Source organism: Canis lupus, chromosome 24 (genome assembly GCF_003254725.2).
Source record: "Canis lupus dingo isolate Sandy chromosome 24, ASM325472v2, whole genome shotgun sequence".
In the NCBI taxonomy this organism is placed as follows: Eukaryota; Metazoa; Chordata; class Mammalia; order Carnivora; family Canidae; genus Canis; species Canis lupus.
The window spans coordinates 25366383-25388288 of NC_064266.1; the positions used below are offsets into that span (position 1 = coordinate 25366383).

A 21906-nucleotide genomic window follows, 5' to 3' on the forward strand; every position below is an offset into this window, starting at 1 on the left:
TACTGGTTCATTGTATTTTCCTCACAAACACTGCTTCCCCAGTGTGATGACCTCAGCGCAGTGCTGCTTCCCTAGCACTCAGCACCATGCCTCGAAGGTAACAGGGGTCAGTTAATATTTACAGAATAAATAAGTGGGTGTTGGAAGGTTCCCTTGGGAAAGTCTGTGTTGGTTCAAAATGGGGCGATGAGAGAAGACTGGGCTGGAGTCCAGGTGGGTAGGGTGGTCTCTTTCAAGGGTCAAATGATGGACAGGACCTGATGCACCATGGGGGAGGGGTGGATCTGTCCTCTCTGACTCCATCCTCCAACTAATGCCAACAAGAGGGGATCAGATTAGGTGCTGGTCAGATTAGAACTCCCCCAGCCTCTGCCCCTCTTGCTGGCTCCCAGGGTTACTACTTGGGTCCTCCTGGCCACTCTTTTTTCCTGAATCTTTACCACCACCCTCCCATTTTATAGGAAACTGAGGCCAGCGGGAAAGGAGAGTGACTTGGCTGAGGGGGGCTGTCGCCAGCACAGTCCTGCCCAGCCCCCAGGTGTGCCCCCATACCAGGAGGGGCCTGACCAGTGGCCCTGCACGTGAGGATGGAGGATGGCGGGGCCGTCTGACACGCCTTCTTTCAGACTGGGAAAAAAAACCATACTTGGCCTGGTGGAAGGAAGCCCTCCCACGGGAACAGGCCTGGAACGGGCCTGGAACGGGCCTGGCAGCCGCGGCCTCCGGGGAGAATCAGGGGTAGGGTCTGAGAAGTGGGAGCCGGTGTCTGCCTGCCTCCCTGGGGAGAAAGGGGGAATCCAGATAAATCCACCTCCCCGACAACCAGGGGAGAGGGGTCCCGGGCCGCCCGCATCACCTCCCCTGCCCACTCGGGGAAGGCGCACCCAGCGCCCGCCGTGGGTCAAGGCCAAATAAGGCTGCGCCCGCCGCCGCCCCGCCCCGCCCCGCCGCGCGCATTCTTCTGCCTTGTAAGGCCCGCGCCGCCCCGCCCACCGAGCCCGGAGCCCGACCGAGGGCCTCGGCCCGCACCAGCCCCACGCAGCGAGCGAGCGCCTTCTGCCTTCTCCGCACCAGGTGGGAGCCGCGGACGCGGGGGGCCAGGGCAGGCGGTGTGCGGCCCCACGGACGGGGACGCCCGTGCTCTCGGCAAGGACAGCCCTCGCGGGCCTGGGGCTGGGAGGCGCGGTTGGGACGGGACTCTGGCCAGCGCTGGGCAGCAGGGAGGCAGTTCCAGGCTCTGGCAGCCGGTGGTCCTCTGGCGAGGGAAGTTACAGACGCCAAGCCCAGAGTCTGGGGTGCCCATAGGAGGGGAGGTCGCCGGCGTTCCCAGCCCCAGGAAACCCATGTGGATCAGACAGGAAACTGAGCCCCATCAGGCTCCTTGAGACCCCTCCAGGGCATCCGTGTTCCCCACCCCCATCTCCTGGGGCAGGAGAGTGGGATGGAGCTGGGGTAACCCGCCCAGCACAGGCCAACGCTGTGTGCATGCACTTGGGGCTTCCAGGACTGGGCCATCTGCACAACGACGGCGCCTGTTGGGTGGGGAGGGTCTCCCAAGGGCACTGCCGGCTGGACAGGGACCTGGACCGGGGAACCTCGGTCCCTGCTCCTCCTCTCCAGCCCTCCAACTGCTCTGAGGAAAGAGGTAACTCAGCTGCAGAGAAGGTGAGTTTCCTAGCAAGGCATCTTGCACTACCAGCCATTGGGACCATGAGATAATGGGGAACACAGGCCCTGTCCTTGCTGTTGTGGGGTGATTTCAGGCATGAGGAGGGAGGTGGCACCTACTTGCAGCCAGGCCAAATACTAGTTCTATCTGATCCCTAGTGTCTAGGACCTCCAGGAGCAGGAGGAGATGACTCCAGGGCTAAGGACCTGGCCTGTCTCTGACCTCATTTCCTCAACCAAGCTTAGAAACTGCCTCTGGTCACCAGAGCCCTCAGCTGCAGTAGGCCCACCATAAGCCTCTTAAGGATATGTGTTTCCTTCTGCGTTGAGGCATTAAGGGTTGGCCGTTACCACCCACTGACCCAAGCCTAGGGTGCTAGCCGCCAGTTGCTAGACTCTATCCTTCTCATGGGCATGCTACTTCCCTTCTTGGGCATCACTTCTTAAACTGCACAGTCGGGGTGGGGGTGGGGCCCTCACCCTGCTTCCCAAGATCGGGGATAGACAAACCCTAAAGTTCAGTGCTTTCAGTCATGTCATGGTCTCTGGATAGAAGAGAGTGGGGAAGGGGGGCCTTGGAGACAGAAGGGCCAGGCCAGGGCAGCCCCGGTGGGGTGGCGCAGCGGTTTAGTGCCGCCTGCAGCCTGGAGCGTGGTCCTGGAGACCGGGGATGAGTCCCACATCAGGCTCCCTGCATGGAGCCTGCTTCTCCCTCTGCCTGTGTCTCTGTCTCTCTCTTGCTCTCCCTCTCCGTGTGTGTCTCTCATTACTAAATAAATAAAATCTAAAATTAAAAATTAAAAAAAAAAAAAGGAAGGGCCAGGCCAGTATCAGAGTAGTGGGTAAGATCCTAACCATTCCTGACTCCAGCTGTAACTTCCTTTCTCCTCCTGGCTGTGTCTGCCCTAGAGCTTCGCAGACAGGAGGGTGGTGACAACAGTGATGATGACCATCACAGCCTCTCATGGCTGTGGTCTACTTCTTGGCTGCCTTCTGTGGGTGCCATAAGTCAAAGCTCCTGGTGAACAGTGGGCTCAGGGAAGGACTGGGCCCCTCAAAGCACTAAACCCGTTGATGCCCCCACCCCACTCCGATCCAGGCCATGGGTACGAAGGGCATCTGTCTATGCACTCTGAACCATGTGAGAAATACCCAGGGCCAGGTGTGTGGGTCCAGCAGGACACAGCAGCCAGTATGTCATGACTATAGGCAGCTGTGGCCATAGGGAAGGGCTAGGGTGGTCAGGATCCCTGCTCATGGTTTAAGATCTCAAAGACCAAAGTCTGAGAATGACTGAAACAGGGTCATGGGATAAACGCCTAGAGACAGGTCAAGGAACATTCACAAGCACACAATTTAGGGCTAAAAACAGGCAGAGGCTTCCTGGAGGCAGGCCCCCCAAGCAAGGGCTCAGGGCAGAGGAGAAAGGGGGGCATTAGTCCTGTGGCCTCAGCCAGGCCCACACCTGCCCCAGCTGACACAGGCACACAGCACTAGGTCTTCACAGGGTTCAGTGAAAGAGCACCTTGCTGTGGCTCAGTTTCTCCATCTGGGTAGTGGGGAGCAGTAGACAGGCTGCAGTTGCCCTCAAGCCATTTACTAAACAATCATCCATTAGCGTATTAGTAATTACTATCAGGGGAGGGTGGGAAAAACCTCTATGTGCTTACTGTCAAAGCAAGGGTGGGGGAACTGCCCCCCAAGGGGGTGTTCTCAAGAACTAGACTGGAAAAGGAAGGGTGTTCAGTGGGAGAGACCAAGAAAGAAAGTCTGGGGGTGTCTAGGAAACATCCAGAGGCTCAGCATGGCAAGAAAATAGATGGCAAGAGGGGCACAGGGAAGGGTGCCACAGTCAGCCAGAGAGAAGGGTTAGAGGGTTCACACAAGGGCCTAAATGCCAGGCTCAGGGGCCCAGACTTGTTCCAGGGGGTGGCAGGAACCTTCGAGGGCTTCAAGGTGAAATGATAGGTGGTACAGGTCTGGGTCTCTATGGGATGGGAGAGACTGGCTGGAAGGTAGGAGGCCAGGTCTAAACAAGGGTGACAAGAAGCTGGGGCTCCCAGTCTGGGGGATCCTCATGCCCCTATAAGCACTGAAGAGTGAGAACAAATCAGATCTATCGCCAACCTGAGGGGCTGATCCAGTGTGGGCAGGGTTGGGGGAGGGGACTGCCCAGAGCATATGCCTTCCAGAACATCCAGAACAGGGAGCACAGAGGGAATGGGGGGGGGGGGGGTGAGGAGGAGGACAGGATAAGAATGTCAGGAATGCAGGCCCAGTGATCCAGCTCCTTACTGCTGGGGGCAGGAGGAGCCAGCAGGGAGCCTCAGAGCCTCCCACTTTTCAACCCACCTTGTCATTTGGAGTGAGAGAGATGGACAGTTGGACAGTTTAAATGCTAGGAAGGATTAAAAGAGATAAAGCAAGGACAGGTTGGCACCGGACCCAATCCTAAGTATCTTACCCAAACAGCCACAGCAAAAATAGCTTACTCTAGGCCTGGCACCATTCCAGGGGCTTCTCAGGCACTAAATCAATCATTCCCTACTGCTGGGCATTCCTCATGTCCCCATTCCCAGATGAGCACACTCGCTCGGAAAGGTAGAGAAGTTGTTTGCTATCACACAGAGCCCACGCCTGTCTGGGCTGGGTGGGTGACAGAAGCCCCAAGCCTGTGGGAGGCCTTGAATGCCAGGCCCAGGCACTGACAACCTGGTCTGGAGTAGGCAGGAAGATTCCCTGGCCCAGGATCACAGGCTCTTCCCCCACACCCACTTCTTGCAGGGAAGCCCCACCCACCTGAAGCCAAGATGTCCAGTAAGCGGGCCAAGGCCAAAACCACCAAGAAGCGGCCACAGCGGGCCACTTCCAATGTCTTCGCGATGTTTGACCAGTCCCAGATCCAGGAGTTTAAGGAGGCCTTCAACATGATTGACCAGAACCGAGATGGCTTCATTGACAAGGAGGACTTGCATGACATGCTGGCCTCACTGGGTGAGCAGAGACGGCTGTGGCTGGGGTCTAAGTGGGTCCTGCCTGGATTGCAACTGGAGCAGGCAGTGAGGCTGCTCATCACTTATGGAGTACTTCCCATGCAGTGATGTGTGGTACCCACCCTGGGGAGCAGGTGCCAATATTTTCTCCATTTAACATATAGGGAAACCGAGGCACAGAGCAGTTGGGCACTGGATCTGAACCCAGACAGGCTCACCCCAGAGCAGGATGGCCTCAGGCAGATTTGTGGTTGAGCTGCCTGGTTCCACTTCATTTAAAGAAAAGGATGGGCTACTAAAGAGAGTTTAACTGCACAGACTTTCCACTGTACTCGTGGGAAGTAAGACTTCTCCTTCAGAAGTTCACCCATGCCAGGTCTTTAGAGCCTCTCTAACTCCAGCGACTTCCCTAAAATCAGAAACCTAGAGCTGAAAGGGCTCAGGAACGCTGTATAATTCACCACTGCTCAGATGGGGAACACGCCACCCCAGTCTGCAGCCCTGCTCCCACATTGCTCCCCCAGGCTCTCCACACATACCACCCTCAGCCGCAGTTCCTGGCAGGCCCTGTGTCCAAGTCAGACACTGGCTGAGGGAGAGAGGAAGCCTCCAGTAGTAGAGGATACAGCCTGTGGTGGTTAAGCCTCAAGCTCTGGGACCAGACAGGCCCAAGTGAGTCCCTGCCCCTGCCCCTTACGGCTGCGCAGCCCCACTGTGTGCCCATCTTCCTTCCTGTGCAGTGGTCACCATGAACCTCATGAACACTGCCGGAAGACCGGTTGGAGGGCTGGGCAACCCTGGGTTGAGGGGCTGACATCTACCCAGAAGAGGCTACATCCTGTTTGTAGCTCCTGTTGGTGGGGCCACAGGTCACTCGTGGCCTTTTGGTTAAGAACTTTATCCTCCAGTTAAAACATAAGAGCAGCAAATCATAAAAGCAGCAGCAGTTTTACAACTATCTTAAATCTCAAAGATATCCTACAAGGTAGATATGATTATCATTCCCAAGTTATAAATGAGGAATAGAGGCTCAGAGAGGTTAAATAATTTACCCATGGTCATACAGCCAGTAAGTGGGAGCGCTAGGATTTGAACCCAGCAATTGATGAGTCCACAGGGCCATGCCAAGTGTTATTCTGTGCATTTTACGACCACTGGTGCCGCCGTGTTGACAACGCTCCCAAGAGGAAGGGGATACCAAAGCACAGAGCTGGGATTCAGACTCCAGTCTTTGTGACACCACAGCTCATTGGTTTAACCACTTTCAAAACTCTGCCTGGAATCTGGGGTCTAGCTGCCTGGGTTCGAATGTGGGTTGCACTTACTTGCTATGTGACCTTGGGTAAATCACCTTGCCTCTGTGCTTCAGGTCCCACGCCTGTGAGGTAGGGGTGAGAATGGTGACCTTTCAGGGTGATGAAATTTAATGCAGTAGGGCACATGGAGCAGCAGACACAGTGGACAGTTAGCAGATGGTGGCTCTTACATCTGAGAGGTCACGGATATCCAGGCCAGAGGTGGAAACTCTCAGGGTAGCCTGGAGAGCTTGGGGGAGAGAACAGTCAGAAAGCTGGCCACCCCAGCAAGATGTTCTACAGTTTATGGAACTTAGCTCCTGCCTGTGGGACTCTCACAGGCCATGAAGGGAGGGGATGGGGAGGCAGGAGGGGATGGGAAGGCAGGAGGGGACAGAGCAGTGACAGCACAAACGCCCCACTTGCCACAGGAAAGAACCCCACCGATGAGTACCTCGAGGGCATGATGAGTGAGGCCCCAGGGCCCATCAACTTCACCATGTTTCTCACCATGTTTGGGGAGAAGCTGAATGGCACAGACCCTGAAGATGTGATCCGAAACGCCTTTGCCTGCTTCGATGAGGAGGCCTCAGGTCAGCAGCATCCCGGTGGAGGCCTGGAGCTGAGCGCTTCACCCAGGGTGTCCCCAGGGATACAAGTGGGGCTTGGCTATGCTGGGACTACAGGGCCCCTGTCCCCAAAGGCCAGAACAGAAATCCCCATCTGCTGGTTTCCGTGGCCAGAACTAGAAAAACTATGCTGCATCCTTCTTCTCTTCCCCAGATGCTAGACCACAATAGCCCACATCCACCAAGGCTTCCCACTTCTTGAGTTCATTTGTTGGCCCAGTACACTGCCCCCACTTTAGACCTTCCTTAGAAACCAACCCACTCCAGGCCTTGTTGGCCAGCAAGGTGCAGAAACCAGCCCCATCCTAAAATCTTACAAAGGACTTCTGTCCCACACAGCTAGTTTGTCCCAGGGACAGGCCAGAGTGATGCTGGCACAGTGATTTCAGTAGTTTCTCGGGGGCCATAGGCCCAAGTACATGCAGAACATTTTCCTAACTCCCTTCATAGTCCCCTATCAGGGTGGCATATTTTTCTCCCTGTTTTCCAGCTCAAATGAGCACAGAGAGGTTCAATAACTCACCCATGGTCACAGAGCCAGGAAGAAGAGGGATGAGCATGAAAACTCAGGCAGTGGAACTCTAGGGCTCATATCAAAGTAAGATATATCCAGCCTCCACACTCACAGCTCCAAGTACCCCAAGAAACACTGCAGAACCCTTCCCTCTGGGGCCCTAGGAGCTTGAACTAGCAGAAGACCAGGGCTCTGTCTTTTCCTGGCCCCTTCCTCACTGCAAGGTCTGGAAGGACTGGGTGCTGTGAGGTGGGAGTGTTAGGCATGGCCCAGCCTGAGTCTCTGTCTCATGGGCTCTGGCCCTGCCCCCAGGTTTTATCCATGAGGACCACCTTCGGGAGCTGCTCACCACCATGGGTGACCGCTTCACGGACGAGGAAGTGGACGAGATGTACCGAGAGGCACCCATTGATAAGAAAGGCAACTTCAACTACGTGGAGTTCACCCGCATTCTCAAGCATGGTGCCAAGGACAAGGACGACTAGGCTGCCTCGGATGCCCCTGCCCAGGCCCCTGTCCCACTCCTGTTCCCCACTCACTGTGTATCAGCTCCATGCCCGTGATCCTACAGGACCCTCTCAGGGGATCCTCCCTCTGAGGGGCTAGGGGCCCAGCTCCTTGTGGGGGAACAGGCTGAGCAAACATAGTTCCAGGCAAGGGGCGCACAGCCAACATGAAGCAGGTGTTCCACCATGACCTCCCCCATCCCAAGAGAGAACTGTCTTCTAGGGAGCTGGGCCTCAGGGCTGCTCCCCACAGGACAGGCCCTCTGTCCTGTTGGACACAACTTCACATGCACCCCCATGCAGGGCATGACAGCTCTTTCCCAGCCACTGCCACTAACCTCACCAAGGTCCTTTTTCAGAGGGCAGGATGCCAGACCCCTCCTCTGTGCCCTGCTCAGCCACTAGAACATAGCCCATCCCACCGGGAGTGTGATCCAGAAGATGCATGTAGGTTGGACATTTGACCCAGGGGAGACAGAATCTTAAATAGAAGTCTGAGCACTGCTTTGGTTCTGTGTGTCTGTTGCTAGGAGTGAAAAGGAGGAAGTCCTAGTCCCTAAACACCCTCCTGCCCTCTCCTGTCCCTGGTGGCTGCCCAGACCCTCACCTCCTTCCAGCCAGGCGAAGGCTCCCCTGAGACCAGACAGCAGTGGGGAGCAGACAGTGGTGCTATGGGAAATAGTCCTCCTGGGAGGGAGAGGCCCAAGTGGGAGTACCGTCAGGAATCACCACAGCATATCTCAGTGGGGGGTTCCGGGGCACTGGGAGGACAGAGATCAAGGTCACTCAGCCTTCAGGACTAGATCCTGGGTCTCCAGGGACACCTCAATGCTCCTGGAAGGCCTGGTGGTCCTGGAAGAACAGAGTGGCTTAGGGAACAGTAAGGAGGGTGCATCCTAGCAGCTCTGGGTGAAAGTAGGAATGAACAGGTTTAAGGGATTCCCTGAGGTCAGCTCCAGGCAGCTACCAGGTATGCTCTGGACCATGCCCTCTGCACCTACAGGGTCAGTTCAGCCACATGACCCACTTTTTACATCCCACACAAGGTGGGCAGGGCTGGGATCTGTTACCCTAAATGATGGGGACACTGAATAGTGCCTGGGGCACAGGAGGAGCAGAAATACTGGTTGAATAAACAGACAGTCAAGAGGGGCAGGGATGACCTAAGGTCACCCTGTGGATCTGAGGCAGAGGGAGGGCTGGGCCCCAACCTCTAGATCCCCCACAGGGCTCAGGCCTGGGCTAGATACAACCCACCTGACCCCAGCAAAGGTTGGGGAACAGCTTCTGGGCCCGGCTTGATCCAGACGCCTTCCCTGAAGGTCACCCGTAGCCAGCCAGCCACAGCACACCCCAAGGTCTGAGATCAGAACCAAGGGAGTGCTGAGCATTGAGAGGACCATGTATTGGCCAAGAAAGGTCTCACTTCCCACAGGCCTCTGCCCCACCTCAGCACCAGGCTCCTCCCAGCCAGACCCTGGTCAGAATCCCATGAAACACCTCCTCTCTTGCCTCCAAATTGAGCCCCATGAGTGCCTGACCTTCACTCCAGATGAAGCCAGCCCCAAACAAGTCCTGACCAGGCCCAAAGACTGCAACAGACTCAGTCCGACTATGCCCTCAACCCTGGCCCCAGGGCCTTGAGCCTGACCATCCACTCACTACAGCTAGTCCCAAGGGAGGGAACAGGGGAGCAGTGGGCCAGGCTGTGGGCATCCTCTGGGGATTCCCAGAGCACTGACCACACATGCCCTGCATCAGGGTCACAGGTCATGGTCACTCTGTAGAGGACTGTGGCACCAAAAGCCTTTGTGGAAGGTGGCAGGGACAGGATTAGAAACAAGCCTCCTCAGGTTCTGACCCCTCAGTTTACAATCCCTTCATCCCAGAAAAAGGGAGAAAGGGACAGATTCACTGGTGTGGGGGGACAGAACATGCCCAGCCTCACTGGTTTCTGTGCTGGCTTGGCCCTGATCTGACGGGATCCAGAGGATGGGACAAGGGAAGTGTTCTGTGTGTGGAAGGGCAGGACCAGCAGGTGAGAGGAATTGTACAGGGTCTGGAAGCCTGAACAAAGTCTGGCAGTGGGAATGCATACAGCACATTCAGAAGCCAGGAAGAAGGCAATTTTCCATTCGTGAGCTAATTTATTAAGATCTTAGCAGCTATTTAGAAAAGCAGCAGCAACTACTATTTTATCTCTCACAGGCAACATTTACAGGTTAACAATGAAGCACACCCAGAACTTTCAAAGTATGGCACAAAACTCAGAAGCCACAAAAGAAAAGACTGGTTTGTTTGTTTGTTTTTAAGATTCTATTTATGGGACACCTGAATGGTTCAGTGGTTAAGCACCTGCCTTTGGCTCAGGACGTGATCCCGGATTCCAGGGATCGAGTCCTGCATCAGGCTCCTTGCATGGAGCCCGCTTCTCCCTCTGCCTGTGTCTCTGCCTCTCTTTCTCTGTGTCTCTCATGAATAAATGAATAGAATCTTTTTTTTTTAATATTTAATTTATTTGACAAAGAAAGAGAGAGCGAGAAAGAGGGAGAGAGCACATGTAGGTGGAACAGCAGGCAGAGAGACAGGTAGAAGCAGACTCCCCGCTGAGGAGGGAGCCCAATGAGGGGCTTGATCCTGGACCCTGGGATCATGACCTGAGCTGAAGGCAGATGCTTAGCTGACTGAGCCACCTAGGCACCCCAAGACTGGTTCATTTAAATCCATGAAAAACTATCTTGGGGCACCTGGCTGGCTCAGCTGATCCTAGGATTCCAGGACTGCAACCTGAGCTGAAGGCAGATGCCCACTGACTAAGCCACCCAAGCTGCCCCTAAAAATAAAATCTTCAAAAAAAAGCCATGAAGGGATCCCTGGGTGGCGCAGCGGTTTGGCGCCTGCCTTTGGCCCAGGGCGCGATCCTGGAGACCCGGGATCGAATCCCACGTCGGGCTCCCGGTGCATGGAGCCTGCTTCTCCCTCTGCCTGTGTCTCTGCCTCTCTCTCTCTCTCTGTGACTATCATAAATAAATAAAAATTAAAAAAAAAAAAAAGCCATGAAGATTTAAAAAAAAAACCGTAAGGCACTTGGGTGGCTCAGTCGGCTAAACATCAAACTCTTGATCTCAGCTCAGGTCATGATCTCGGGGTCGTGAGATCAAGCCCCACATCAGCTCCATCCTGGGTGTAGAGGCTACTTAAAATTCTCTCTGCCTCCCACTCCACTCTCTCACTCTCTAAAAAAAAAAAAAAAAGATGTGATGTATGTATTTACACACACACCCTGGAATATTATTCATTCATTAAAAAAGAATTAAATCTTGCCATCTGCAACAACATGGTTGGAGTAAGAGGGCATTGAGTGAAGTGAAATAAGTCAGAGAAAAACAAATACCAGTGATTTAATGTATATGTGAAATTTAAGAAATGAAGGAGCAAAAGGGGAAAGACCAAAAAACAGACTCTTAACTCTAAAGAACAAACTAATGGTCACCAGAGGGGAGTGGGAGGGGATGGGAGGGGAGTAGGAGGGGATGGGTGAAACAGGTGAAGGGGATTAAGAATACACTTGTTAGGATGAGCAGTGAGTCATGTATAAAACTGCTGAATCACTATATTGTATACCTAAAACTAATATAACACTATATGTTAACTATACTGGAATTAAAATTTTAAAAAAACAGGGAAAAAAAGAAAGTTTTCTTCCAAGTATTGATGAAATTTGAACCAGTGGTTAAAAATTTTCCCACAGCTGCTGGCTGGCTCAGCTGGAAGAACATGTGACTCTTGGTCTCAGGGTTGTAAGTTCAAACCCTATGCTGGTAGACATTACTTAAAAATATTTTTTTCCATATTTATAAATTTATTTTTTATTGCTGTTCAATTTGCCAACATATAGAATAACACCCAGTGCTCATCCCGTCAAGTGCCCACCTCAGTGCCCATCACCCAGTCACCCCCACCCCCACATTTATGTGTGTGACTATCATAAATAAATAAAAATTTATTTAAAAAAAAGAGGTAAAAACTAAAGGCCCACACTTTATTTTATTTTATTTTTTTAATTTATTTATGATAGTCACAGAGAGAGAGAGAGAGAGGCAGAGACACAGGCAGAGGGAGAAGCAGGCTCCATGCACCGGGAGCCCGATGTGGGATTCGATCCCGGGTCTCTGGGATCGCGCCCTGGGCCAAAGGCAGGTGCCAAACCGCTGCGCCACCCAGGGATCCCTGGCCCACACTTTATAATCAGGAATGAGACGATGATCATTTTTATTCAACATTGTATTGGAGAGCACAGGTAGTACAAAGAGACAAGAAAAAAACAGAGAAGCCTAAGGATTGGAAAATAAGTAAACTGTCATTATTTGACATGAGTGTTTACAAAGAATCTACAAATAATGGAGATAATAGAATTTAGTCAAGTGAATGGATATAAGATTAATATAGGAAAGTCAACTGCAATTTTATATACCTGCAGTAACCTAGAAAATGTAACTTAAAAGGAAAAAACCCTGAAAATAGTATAAGAAAATATCAATTGAAATAAATTGAACAGAATATGTAAGACAATGTAAAGTTATAAAACTTTATTAATTGAAATTAAAGATGACCTAAATAAATGGAAAAATAAATCCTACCTACAGAGAACAAAGATGTGAACTCCCTCTGAAGTAATTTACAGTTGTTCAAAATTCCAAGAATGTTTTTTTCTTTTTTAAGATTTTATTTATTTATTCATGAAAGACACAGAGAGAGAGAGGCAGAGACATAGGCAGAGGGAGAAGCAAGTTCCATGCAGGAAGCCCGATATGGGACTTGATCTCAGGACCCTGGGATCATGACCTGAGCCAAAGGCAGACATTCAACCGCTGAGCCACCCAGGTGTCCCACCAAGAATGTTTTTCATTGAATTTTGTTAGGATGATTCTAAAATTTATATAGAAGAGTAAATAGCCAGGATCCCTGGGTGGCGCAGTGGTTTAGCCCCTGCCTTTGGCCCAGGGCGCGATCCTGGAGACCCGGGATCGAATCCCACGTCGGGCTCCCGGTGCATGGAGCCTGCTTCTCCCTCTGCCTATGTCTCTGCCTCTCTCTCTCTCTCTGTGTGTGACTATCATAAATAAAAAATTAAAAAAAAAAAAGAAGAGTAAATAGCCATGAATTGCCAGATATTGATGAAAAAGAAGAGGAAAATAAGAGCAAATTCTGGAATTCAGGGCTTAACATGAAGCTATAGTAAACATGGTGGAGAGCCAGATTGATCAGTGGAATAAAATAGAGTCTAGGGACAGACCCACACACTTATGGCTCTTATTACATGACAAAGGTAATATATCATAGATCAGTGGGGAGATGGGGGGGACTTAATAAATGGAGCTGACCAAAGGGGCTAATATGAAAAGAATTCCCAATATACCAAGTACTGGTGAGGGGGTGAATGGAAAATCCTCACATGATACAGAGAGGAGTATAAACAAGTACAATCACTTTGGAAAACAAATGGCATTATCTACTAAAGTGGAACATACATCTACCCCATGACATCTACCCCCTCAGCAATTCCACTCTTAGGAAAATACATACCCAACAGAACGTGGACACACGTCCACCAAAAGGCATAGGCAAGGAGACTCATAGCAGCATTACTGTAATAGCCCCATGCTGGGAACAACCCAATATGCCCACCAATGAAATGGACAAGGGAATGACAATGAACTACAGCTACATGTATCAAAATGGGTAAATCTCACAAACAGGGACACCTGGGTGGCTCAGCAGTTGAGCCTCTGCCTTTGGCTCAGGGCATGATCCTGGTGTCCCAGGATCGAGTCCCGGATCAGGCTCCCTGTATGGAGCCTGCTTCTCCCACTGCCTGTGTCTCTGCCTCTCTCTTTCTGTGTCTCTCATGAATAAATAAATAAAATCCTTTAAAAAAAATCTCACAAACATAATGTCCAAAAAAAACCCTCAACCAGACACAAAAGAATAGATGGGATCCTGAGTTCGAGTCCCACATGGAGTATAGAGATTACTTTAAATAAGTAAGAAACTTTAAAAAAGTAAAAATAAAATAGAAAATATTTGCAAATCATATCTGATTAGAGATATATATAAAGAACCTTTACAAGTCAATAATAGAAAGATGAATAACCATTTTTAAATGGGCAAAGGATACGAACAGACATTCCTAAAAGATATGCAAACTGCCAGTAAGCAAATGCACAGATGCTCAACATCATTAGGCATTAGGGAAATTAATGGCTATAATAATAATTTTAAAAACCCAGAAAATAACAAGGTTGGGAAGGAGGTAGAGAAATTAGAACCCTCACACACTATGGAAGGAAATGTAAAATGGTACAGCAGCTTGGGAAAATAATCCAGCAGTTCCTCAAAAGATTAAATACACTTATCATGTGACTCAGCAATTCTACTCCTAGGTACACATGCCAGAAAATGAAAACATACATTCACTCAAAAACTTCTACACAAATGCTCATAGCATCATTCAAAATAGCCAAAAAACAGACATAACTCCGATGTCCACCAACTGCTTAACAGAAAAGTAAATATGGTTTCTCCATACACCATAATGTTATTCATTATTCAGCAACTAAAAGAAGGAAGTGTTGATTCATGTTACAACATGGATATACCTCAAAAACACTATGCTGGGGCAGCCCCGGTGGCTCAGCAGTTTAGCGCCACCTTCGGCCTGGGGCCTGATCCGGGGGTCCGGGAATGGAGTCCCACATCAGGCTCCCTGCATGGAGCCTGCTTCTCCCTCTGCCTGTGTCTCTGCCTCTCTCTCTTTGTGCCTCTCATGAATGAATAAACTAAATGTTAAAAAAAAAAAAACAAAACAAAAACACAACAACACTATGCTAAGTCAAAGAAGTCGTGGGATGCCTGGGTGGCTCAGCAGTTGACTAGTCTGCCTTGAGATACTGGAATTCCCAGGATCTAAGTTCTGCATCCGGCTCCCTGCAAGGTGGCTGCTTCTCCCTCTGCTTCTCTCTGTGCTTCTTCTTTTTTTTTTTTTTAAATTTTATTATTTATTCATGAGAATACACAGAGAGGAAACAGAGAGAGAGGCAGAGGGAGAAGCAGGCTCCATGCAGGGAGCCCGACGTGGGACTTGATCCGGGGTCTCCAGGGTCATGCCCTGGGATGAAGGCAGGCGCTAAACCGCTGAGCCACCCGGGCCACCCTCTCTGTGCTTCTCATGAATAAATAACAAAATCTTTGGGAAAAAAAATAAAGTCCTTAATAGAAGACTATGTATTACATGATTCCATTTATATTAAATGTCCCAAATAGGCAAATCTACACAGTGTATCACAGTGCTGGCCTATGGCTGGGGTAGGGAGGGCACAGATGGGGGGTCAAGCTGATGTGCTGATGGTTTGCACAACTTTTTAAATATGTGAAAATTAACTGAATTGTACACTTTAAATGGGTGAATTTTTCAGTATGTAAATTATGTAACAATAAAGTTGTTAAAACAAATAGTAACTATTTTTTTAAAAATCTTGCTAAGCAAATGTTTGTGTAAAGTTGTTTTTTTTTTCTTTTCAAAGGCTAGTACATTTAAACTTTTAGAACTTCCTTTTCTTCATTTCCTGTAAATTTTTTATTTCCTTCTATTTATAGACGCCCCATTAGGTCTGATAAACCAATCAAAACAAACCTTAAATTTAAGACATGTTACAATTTAACTTATTAACACACTACAAAGTAGGAAGATATTTCAGACTCCCACAGATACTCTGAAAACTTTCAGCTTCAGTTCTACAACCACAACCATGTGCCAAAATAAACCAAGAGACACAAAAACCCACTAGCCTCAATGGGCTGTTCTCCTTTCGATGTTTTCTTAATGCTCTCAATATTTAATTGATTTGAGCTTGCAAATAGGCAAGCAAACTATTAAAAAAAAAAAAAGACTAACAAATCAGTTTCCCACATTTCCCACTGGAGAGAAAACAGACACACACACACACACACACACACACACACACATACACACACCCCAGCCCACTGCCCTGTTAGGAGATCAACAAATAGAGCATAAAACCAATTGTCAATCACTGCTGCCAGCAATGGGAAATAGTCTGGACAAGAACTAAAGCCAAAACAGCCTGGAAACAAACACCAGAGAAAAAATGAAAGAAAACAAGAGAGAGAGATTGAGGGGTAGTATGTTGGGGGAAAAACAGAGTCCATAAAGGTAGTTTTAATGATGGTTAAAACCCGTGAGACTTCTGTCACAGGCAACAATGTAACTGGCTCTGGCCAGTAAGTCCACTGAGCATCCCAATTGGATGTCCTCCAAAACTCAAGGCATAATGTTCAAGATATGAGACATGAGGGGACAGCTGAGTGGTTCACGGGTTGAGCATCTGCCTTTGGCTCAGGGCATGATCCTGGAGTCCTGGGATCGAGTCCCACATCGGGCTCCCTGCATGGAACCTGCTTCTCTCTCTGCCTGTTTCTACCTCTCTCCTTTTCTGTGTCTCTCAACAATAAATAAATAAAATTGAAAGAAGAAAAGGAAAGAAAGAAAGAAGAAAGAAAGAAAGAAAGAAGAAAGAAAGAAAGAAAGAAAGAAAGAAAGAAAGAAAAGAAAGGAAAAGAAAGAAAAGAAAGAAAGAAAGAAAGAAAGAAAGAAAGAAAGAAAGAAAGAAAGAAAGAAAGAAAGAAAGAAAGAAAAGAGAGAGAGAGAGAGAAATGAGACATGACTCTAGGGCATTCCACAAAATACCTCCTCAAAACTGTCAAGGTCATCAGAAACAAATTTACAAATCTAGAAACAATCCAAATACCTTTCAAATGATAAATGGTTAAACAAAATGCAGTATATGCTCTTCATCAATAAGAAAGAACCAATGGCTTACTGATACACAACGTGGGCAAATCTCAATTGCATCTGGCTAAAAGGAAAAAGCAAATTCAGAGGCTATATACTATATGATCCCATTTATAGAACAGTCTAAATATGGCAGAACTATATGACAGAAAACAGCTTTGTGGCTGCCAGGGGCAAGAGGTGGGAAGAGAGGGACACCTGTGTGGCTCAGCAGTTGAGCGTCTGCCTTTGGCTCAGGGCATGATCCTGGAGTTCCCGGATCGAGTCCCACATCAGGCTCCCTGCATGGAGCCTGCTTCTCCCTCTGCCTGTGTCTCTGCCTGTCTCTGTGTGTGTGTCTCTCATGAATAAATAAATAAAATCTTTATTAAAAAAAAAAAAAAAAAAAGATGGGCAGCCCAGGTGGCTCAGTGGTCTAGCGCCACCTTTGGCCCAGGGTGTGATCCTGGGGATCCAGGATCAAGTCCCACGTTGGGCTTCCTGCACGGAGCCTGCTTCTCCCTCTGCCCATGTCTCAGCCTCTCTCTCTCTCTCTGTGTCTCTCATGAATAAATAAATAAAATCTTAAAAAAAAAAAAAAAGAGGTGTGAAGAGAGACTGTATAGGGAAGGGCAGGAGAGAATTCTGGGGGGGGCGGTGTGACAAAACCATTGTGTCATGACTGTGGTAGTGATTATGTAGTCATGTATGTTTATTAAGACTCATTTTTTTAAGGGTGAATTTTTACTGTATTAGAATGAACCAAGGAATTAAAGTGTGTGGGTTTTTTTTTTTTTTTTTAGATTTTATTTATTTTTTTTTTGAGAGGAAAGAGAGAGCATGAACAGGGGGTGGTGGGGTAGGGCAGGCAGAGGAGAGAGAGAAGCAGACTCCTTGCTGCGCAGCAAGCCTGACTCAGAGCTCAATCCCAGGATCCTGGGATCATGACCTGAGTCAAAGGCAGATGCTTAACCCGCTAAGCCACCCAGGGGCCCCTAAAATGAACCAAGGAATTAACACCCAACACATTACAAGAAAAAGTTGGAGGCAAACAGGCAAAGCATATAAATAGGAGATACACAAAAGGGAAATTTTAACAAGTACAACAGAACGATCTCATCGGTGTTCAGAAAGAAATCAGAAATAAGACACTATACTCATCAGACTGCCAAACATCAGTGAGAAAGAGGATACCAAATACCAGCAAAGATGGAGAAACAAGGGACTCTGTCTATACTGGGTGGTGCAGGGCAGATTGGGGCACTCATGCAGGAGGCTGCCCAACGATACCTAGGAACAAGTAAACCCCTTAAGGCTTGGCCACTCCACTAAGAGGTTTGTGCTGAGACCCAGAAGGAGCAGGACAAGATGTTCCCTGAAGTGGTCTTGATGACAGCAGGGCATTGGGGGGAACCAACGTGTCTGTCACGAGGAGAATGAAGTGAAATGTGGTGGATGTATGCTGTGGAATACCAGGCAGCTCTCTGACACAATGAATCGAATGTTCAGGCACCAACATGGATAGATATTAAAAACAAATCATGTGTGTGGTGGGAGGACAGAATGAGAGCTCTAAAATGCAATATTTTCTTACAATGTTGTTTTTTTTAAGTAATTCTACATCCAATGTGGGTTTGAACTCATAACCCTGAGATCAAGAGTCACGTGCTCCACTGACAGAGCCAGCCAGGCATCCCTTATTAGAATTATATTATATTAGAATGTGCAAAGGATTTTAAAACCAGCATAGGATTGTTCAAGGGACTGTTCCTACATTATTCAAAGAGCCAGAGAAAACATTTTATTTTTTTTTCATTTTTTAAAATTTTTAATTATTTATGATAGTTACACACAGAGAGAGAGAGAGGCAGAGACATAGGCAGAGGGAGAAGCAGGCTCCATGCACCGGAAGCCCGACGTGGGATTCGATCCTGGGTCTCCAGGATCGCGCCCTGAGCCAAAGGCAGGCGCTAAACTGCTGCGCCACCCGGGGATCCCCAGAGAAAACATTTTAGAGTTGATCTAGTGTAGTGGGTGAGGGGCACGGAAGCAGAGGCCAGAAACACACAGATGATGGCAGTGTGTCAAAATGGTATGGGTCCTGATGGGGACAAAGGAGGAAAAGGAGGAGGTGGGGGCCACAAGGTTGGGAAAAGAGAAACAGAGTGATACTTACAGGAAAGAGGCTCTAAGATGAACAGCTCCTTGCCTGACAGCTCAATATCCACCAGGACAGGCTGGCTTACAGTCAGAGGGTGGACGATAAATGGCTGAGGTTTACCTGATGTTCAGAAGCACCCCTGGTCACCTCAAGTGATGAGAAAAGAAAGCCAAACAGGCGCTGGGACTTTGTTCAGAGCCTCAGTACTGGTGTGTGTGATGAAGCAGGGAGGAAGATTAGAGCCAGATCTGAAGCACCTTCAACGTCAGGTGACAGACCGTCTGGTTTTCCCTCCTTGTGGCCGACTCCAGAGCACCAAGGAGTCTTTGGAGGGGTCTGAAGTGGGACAGAGCTTGATCACATTGGCCCACGGGAGAGCAATGTGGATGTAGGTGAGGAGATAGGACAGGAGACTGGGTGCCCAGTACCATGAATCATCTATTCCAAGCCTGTTACAGGGGATTTGGGGAGTCCCACAGTGAAGAAGGCAGTTCGCCATGGAGCAAGGAAGGACAAAACCAGTCATTACAAACTTGGTCAAGTGTGATGTGGCAAACTGAAACACATGAGTCAGGAAGGGTGGGAGACCAGGCCTGAGGGGTCAGGGCCAACCTTCCTGTTGAGGTGACATCTAAGCTGAAATCAGAAATAACAAGGGTTAAAAAACAAACAAAAAGCACCCTGTGGACATGAAATTGGCATGAAATGGAGTGGTGAGGCCAAGACTGGTGGGAGATGAGAAGTAGGCAGTGACAAAGTGATGCCTTGAGAGCCCTCTAGGGCCTTGGGGAATTTGGACAGGACTCTAAAGGGCTGTGGGAACCAGCAGGGACAGACTTTTGGGTTTACTGGGCACTTACTATGGGCTATGTGCCAAGTGTATTATACATAGATAATCAAGTTTTATCCTCCCCCATAAAGAGAGGTTGTTATTAACCTAATTCAGACCTAAGGAAACTGAGGCAGGAAAAGGTTAAATGACCTGCTCAGGGCAAGGTCATACAACCAGTAAGAGAAAGACCCACACTTGATCACTATAAAGGATATTGCTCAATAAAACAATGGCCCGCATTTAATGAGCAATTACTATATGCCAGGCAATCTGATTCCAGGGCCTCTGTACTTACCATGCCATTGACCAAAAAAGAGATCTTTTTAAGAATTCCTCGGGCTGTAAAATTATATGGGAAAATCCCAGTCCCTCCCTGGACCTCAAGGTCCTCATACATTAAATGGAAAGACTAGGGATGCCTCGGTGGCTCAGTGGTTGAGCATCTGCCTTCAGCCCAGGGCGTGATTCCGGGATCTGGGATCAAGTTCCACATCAGGCCCCCGATGGGCAGTGGCAAGCACAAGGTCACCTAGCCAATTTAGCCCAAATTAAGGTGAGGCTAGAATGCCCAGCCTCGTCTGCCTTCTGGATGCCAGCAGCCTCTTGAACCTGCAAGGTCCTCTCAGTTCTAAGATGTTAGGATCCCACCTCTAGGCACCAGCAGCCCAGGTCCCTGGAGCCCTCAAGAGCCTCTGGCTGGTTCTTGGGCACCTAGGCTCAACAGTCCTTTCTGCAGAGCTGGCACTCGTGGTGGGCAGCAGTAGCCAGAGCAATGACTGCAGTGGCAACCAAAAAGGACATCACTCGGAAGAACTTTCCACCCATCCCACCCCTGCCTCACAGCCACACACATCCGCCGAGTCATTGGGCAGACTACTGGTCTCCATTTCCGCCACATCTGCCAAAAAAGGCAAACAGTAGAACCAGCTTCATCGGTCATTGTGAAGTTGGCAGTTACTTTACATAATCACCTATTAGACCTAACTCTATAAACTTGTAGAAATCACCAGCATCTCTCCCCTGGCTAGAAATTAACTTCTCAGAAGGGGTAAGATAGACTTTCCCTGGAGCTTGATCTGTCTTCATCCTCAGAACACTTTCAGAAGGCCCACTGTGTATCAAAACCTGTAGTGTGGGTTGTGGGGGAGGAGGGATAATCTTTATTACTAAATATATATAAACTGGGTATCCCTTTAAAAAATAAATACATATATATAAATATATATAAGCATATGACTTTTTTAAAGATTTTATTTATTCATGAGAGACAGAGAGAGAGAGGCAGAGACATAGGCAGAGGGAGAAGCAGGCTCCATGGAGCCTGATATGGGACTTGATCCCGGGACTCCAGATTCATGCCCTGGGCTGAAGGCGGTGCTAAACCGCTGAGCCACCCAGGGATCCCTAGGCATATGATTTTTAATAAAGAAGGTCCTTCCTAATTTTTTTTTTTATTTTTTAGAGAGAGAGAAAGAGCAAGGGGGGTGGGCAGTAGAGGGAGGGAGAGAAACCCAAGCCAACTCCACACCCAGTGCAGAGCCTGATGGGGCTCAATCTCATGACCCTGCCACCATGACCTGAGCCAAAATCAAGAGTCGGCCACTCAATCAACTGAGCCACCCAGGGGCCCCCAGGACCTTCTTTATGCATTGAAATAAATCTGAGGAAAGAAATGTATATAAATCAAACATTAAAATAATTCATATGGGGTGCCTGGGTGGCTCAGTTGGTTGAGTGGCCGACTCTTCATTTCAGCTCAGGTCATGATCTCAAGGTGGTGAGACCATCCCCTCAACAGGCTCTGCCCTCAGCAGGGAGTCTGCGTCTCTTCTCCTCCATCTCCCTCTGCCCTTCTCCTGGCTTGCATATACACATAGTCTCTCTAAAATAAATAAATCTTTTAAAAGTAAGTTAATTAATTAATTAATTAATTCGTGTAATTCTTTTCATGCCCCTCCCACTTCTACAAATAATATTCTGGGGGCCCAAGGTCACCTTGAAGAGGAACTGGGGCTCAGGCCTAAGGTTAAGATATGGTACTAGTAGCTGAATGTAACCTGCTTCTTGGCTTGTAAGATACACAAGTACAGATGAGGCATCCAAACTTTACATTATCTGGGAAAATAATTTGAGGCCAGAGGTAACACAATGGAATAGTTAGGAGAACAAAATTAGATTGCAGTCTGGTTCTGCCATTTATTAGCTATATGAACTTAAGCATGTTATTGAACCTCTCTGAGGCTCAGTTTCTCAGCCATAAAATGGAGATAACTCACTGAGGTACCTGGGTGGCTCAGTCAGTCAAGCATCTGCCTTCTGCTCAAGTCATGATCCCAGGGTCCTAGGATCCAGCCCTAGCTCCGGCTCCCTGCTCAGTGGGGAGTCTGCTTTTTCCTCTCCCTCTGCCCCTCCCCCTGCTTGTGCTTGCATGCTCTCTTCTCAAATAAATAAATAAAA

The 21906-nt window shown here is 48.9% G+C and overlaps 2 protein-coding genes across 3 annotated transcripts in view; one reads left to right on the forward strand and one right to left on the reverse strand.

The window, feature by feature from the left end:
- The window catches only part of LOC125753583 (basic proline-rich protein-like), a 62773-nt gene that overhangs the window by 22979 nt on the left and 17888 nt on the right, over positions 1–21906 (reverse strand). The window lies entirely within an intron of this gene.
- Positions 917–8109, forward strand: MYL9 (myosin light chain 9). 2 transcript variants are annotated; one of them, XM_025469964.3, is made up of 4 exons: positions 917–1074; positions 4453–4662; positions 6388–6549; positions 7412–8109. In XM_025469964.3, the coding sequence occupies exons 2-4, from the start codon at positions 4479–4481 to the stop codon at positions 7582–7584; spliced, it is 519 nt and encodes a 172-aa protein (XP_025325749.1). In that variant the 5' UTR covers positions 917–1074; positions 4453–4478; the 3' UTR covers positions 7585–8109. The 2 variants fall into 2 exon arrangements, with proteins under 2 accessions (XP_025325749.1, XP_025325750.1); XM_025469965.3 differs by having other exon boundaries at positions 1036–1665.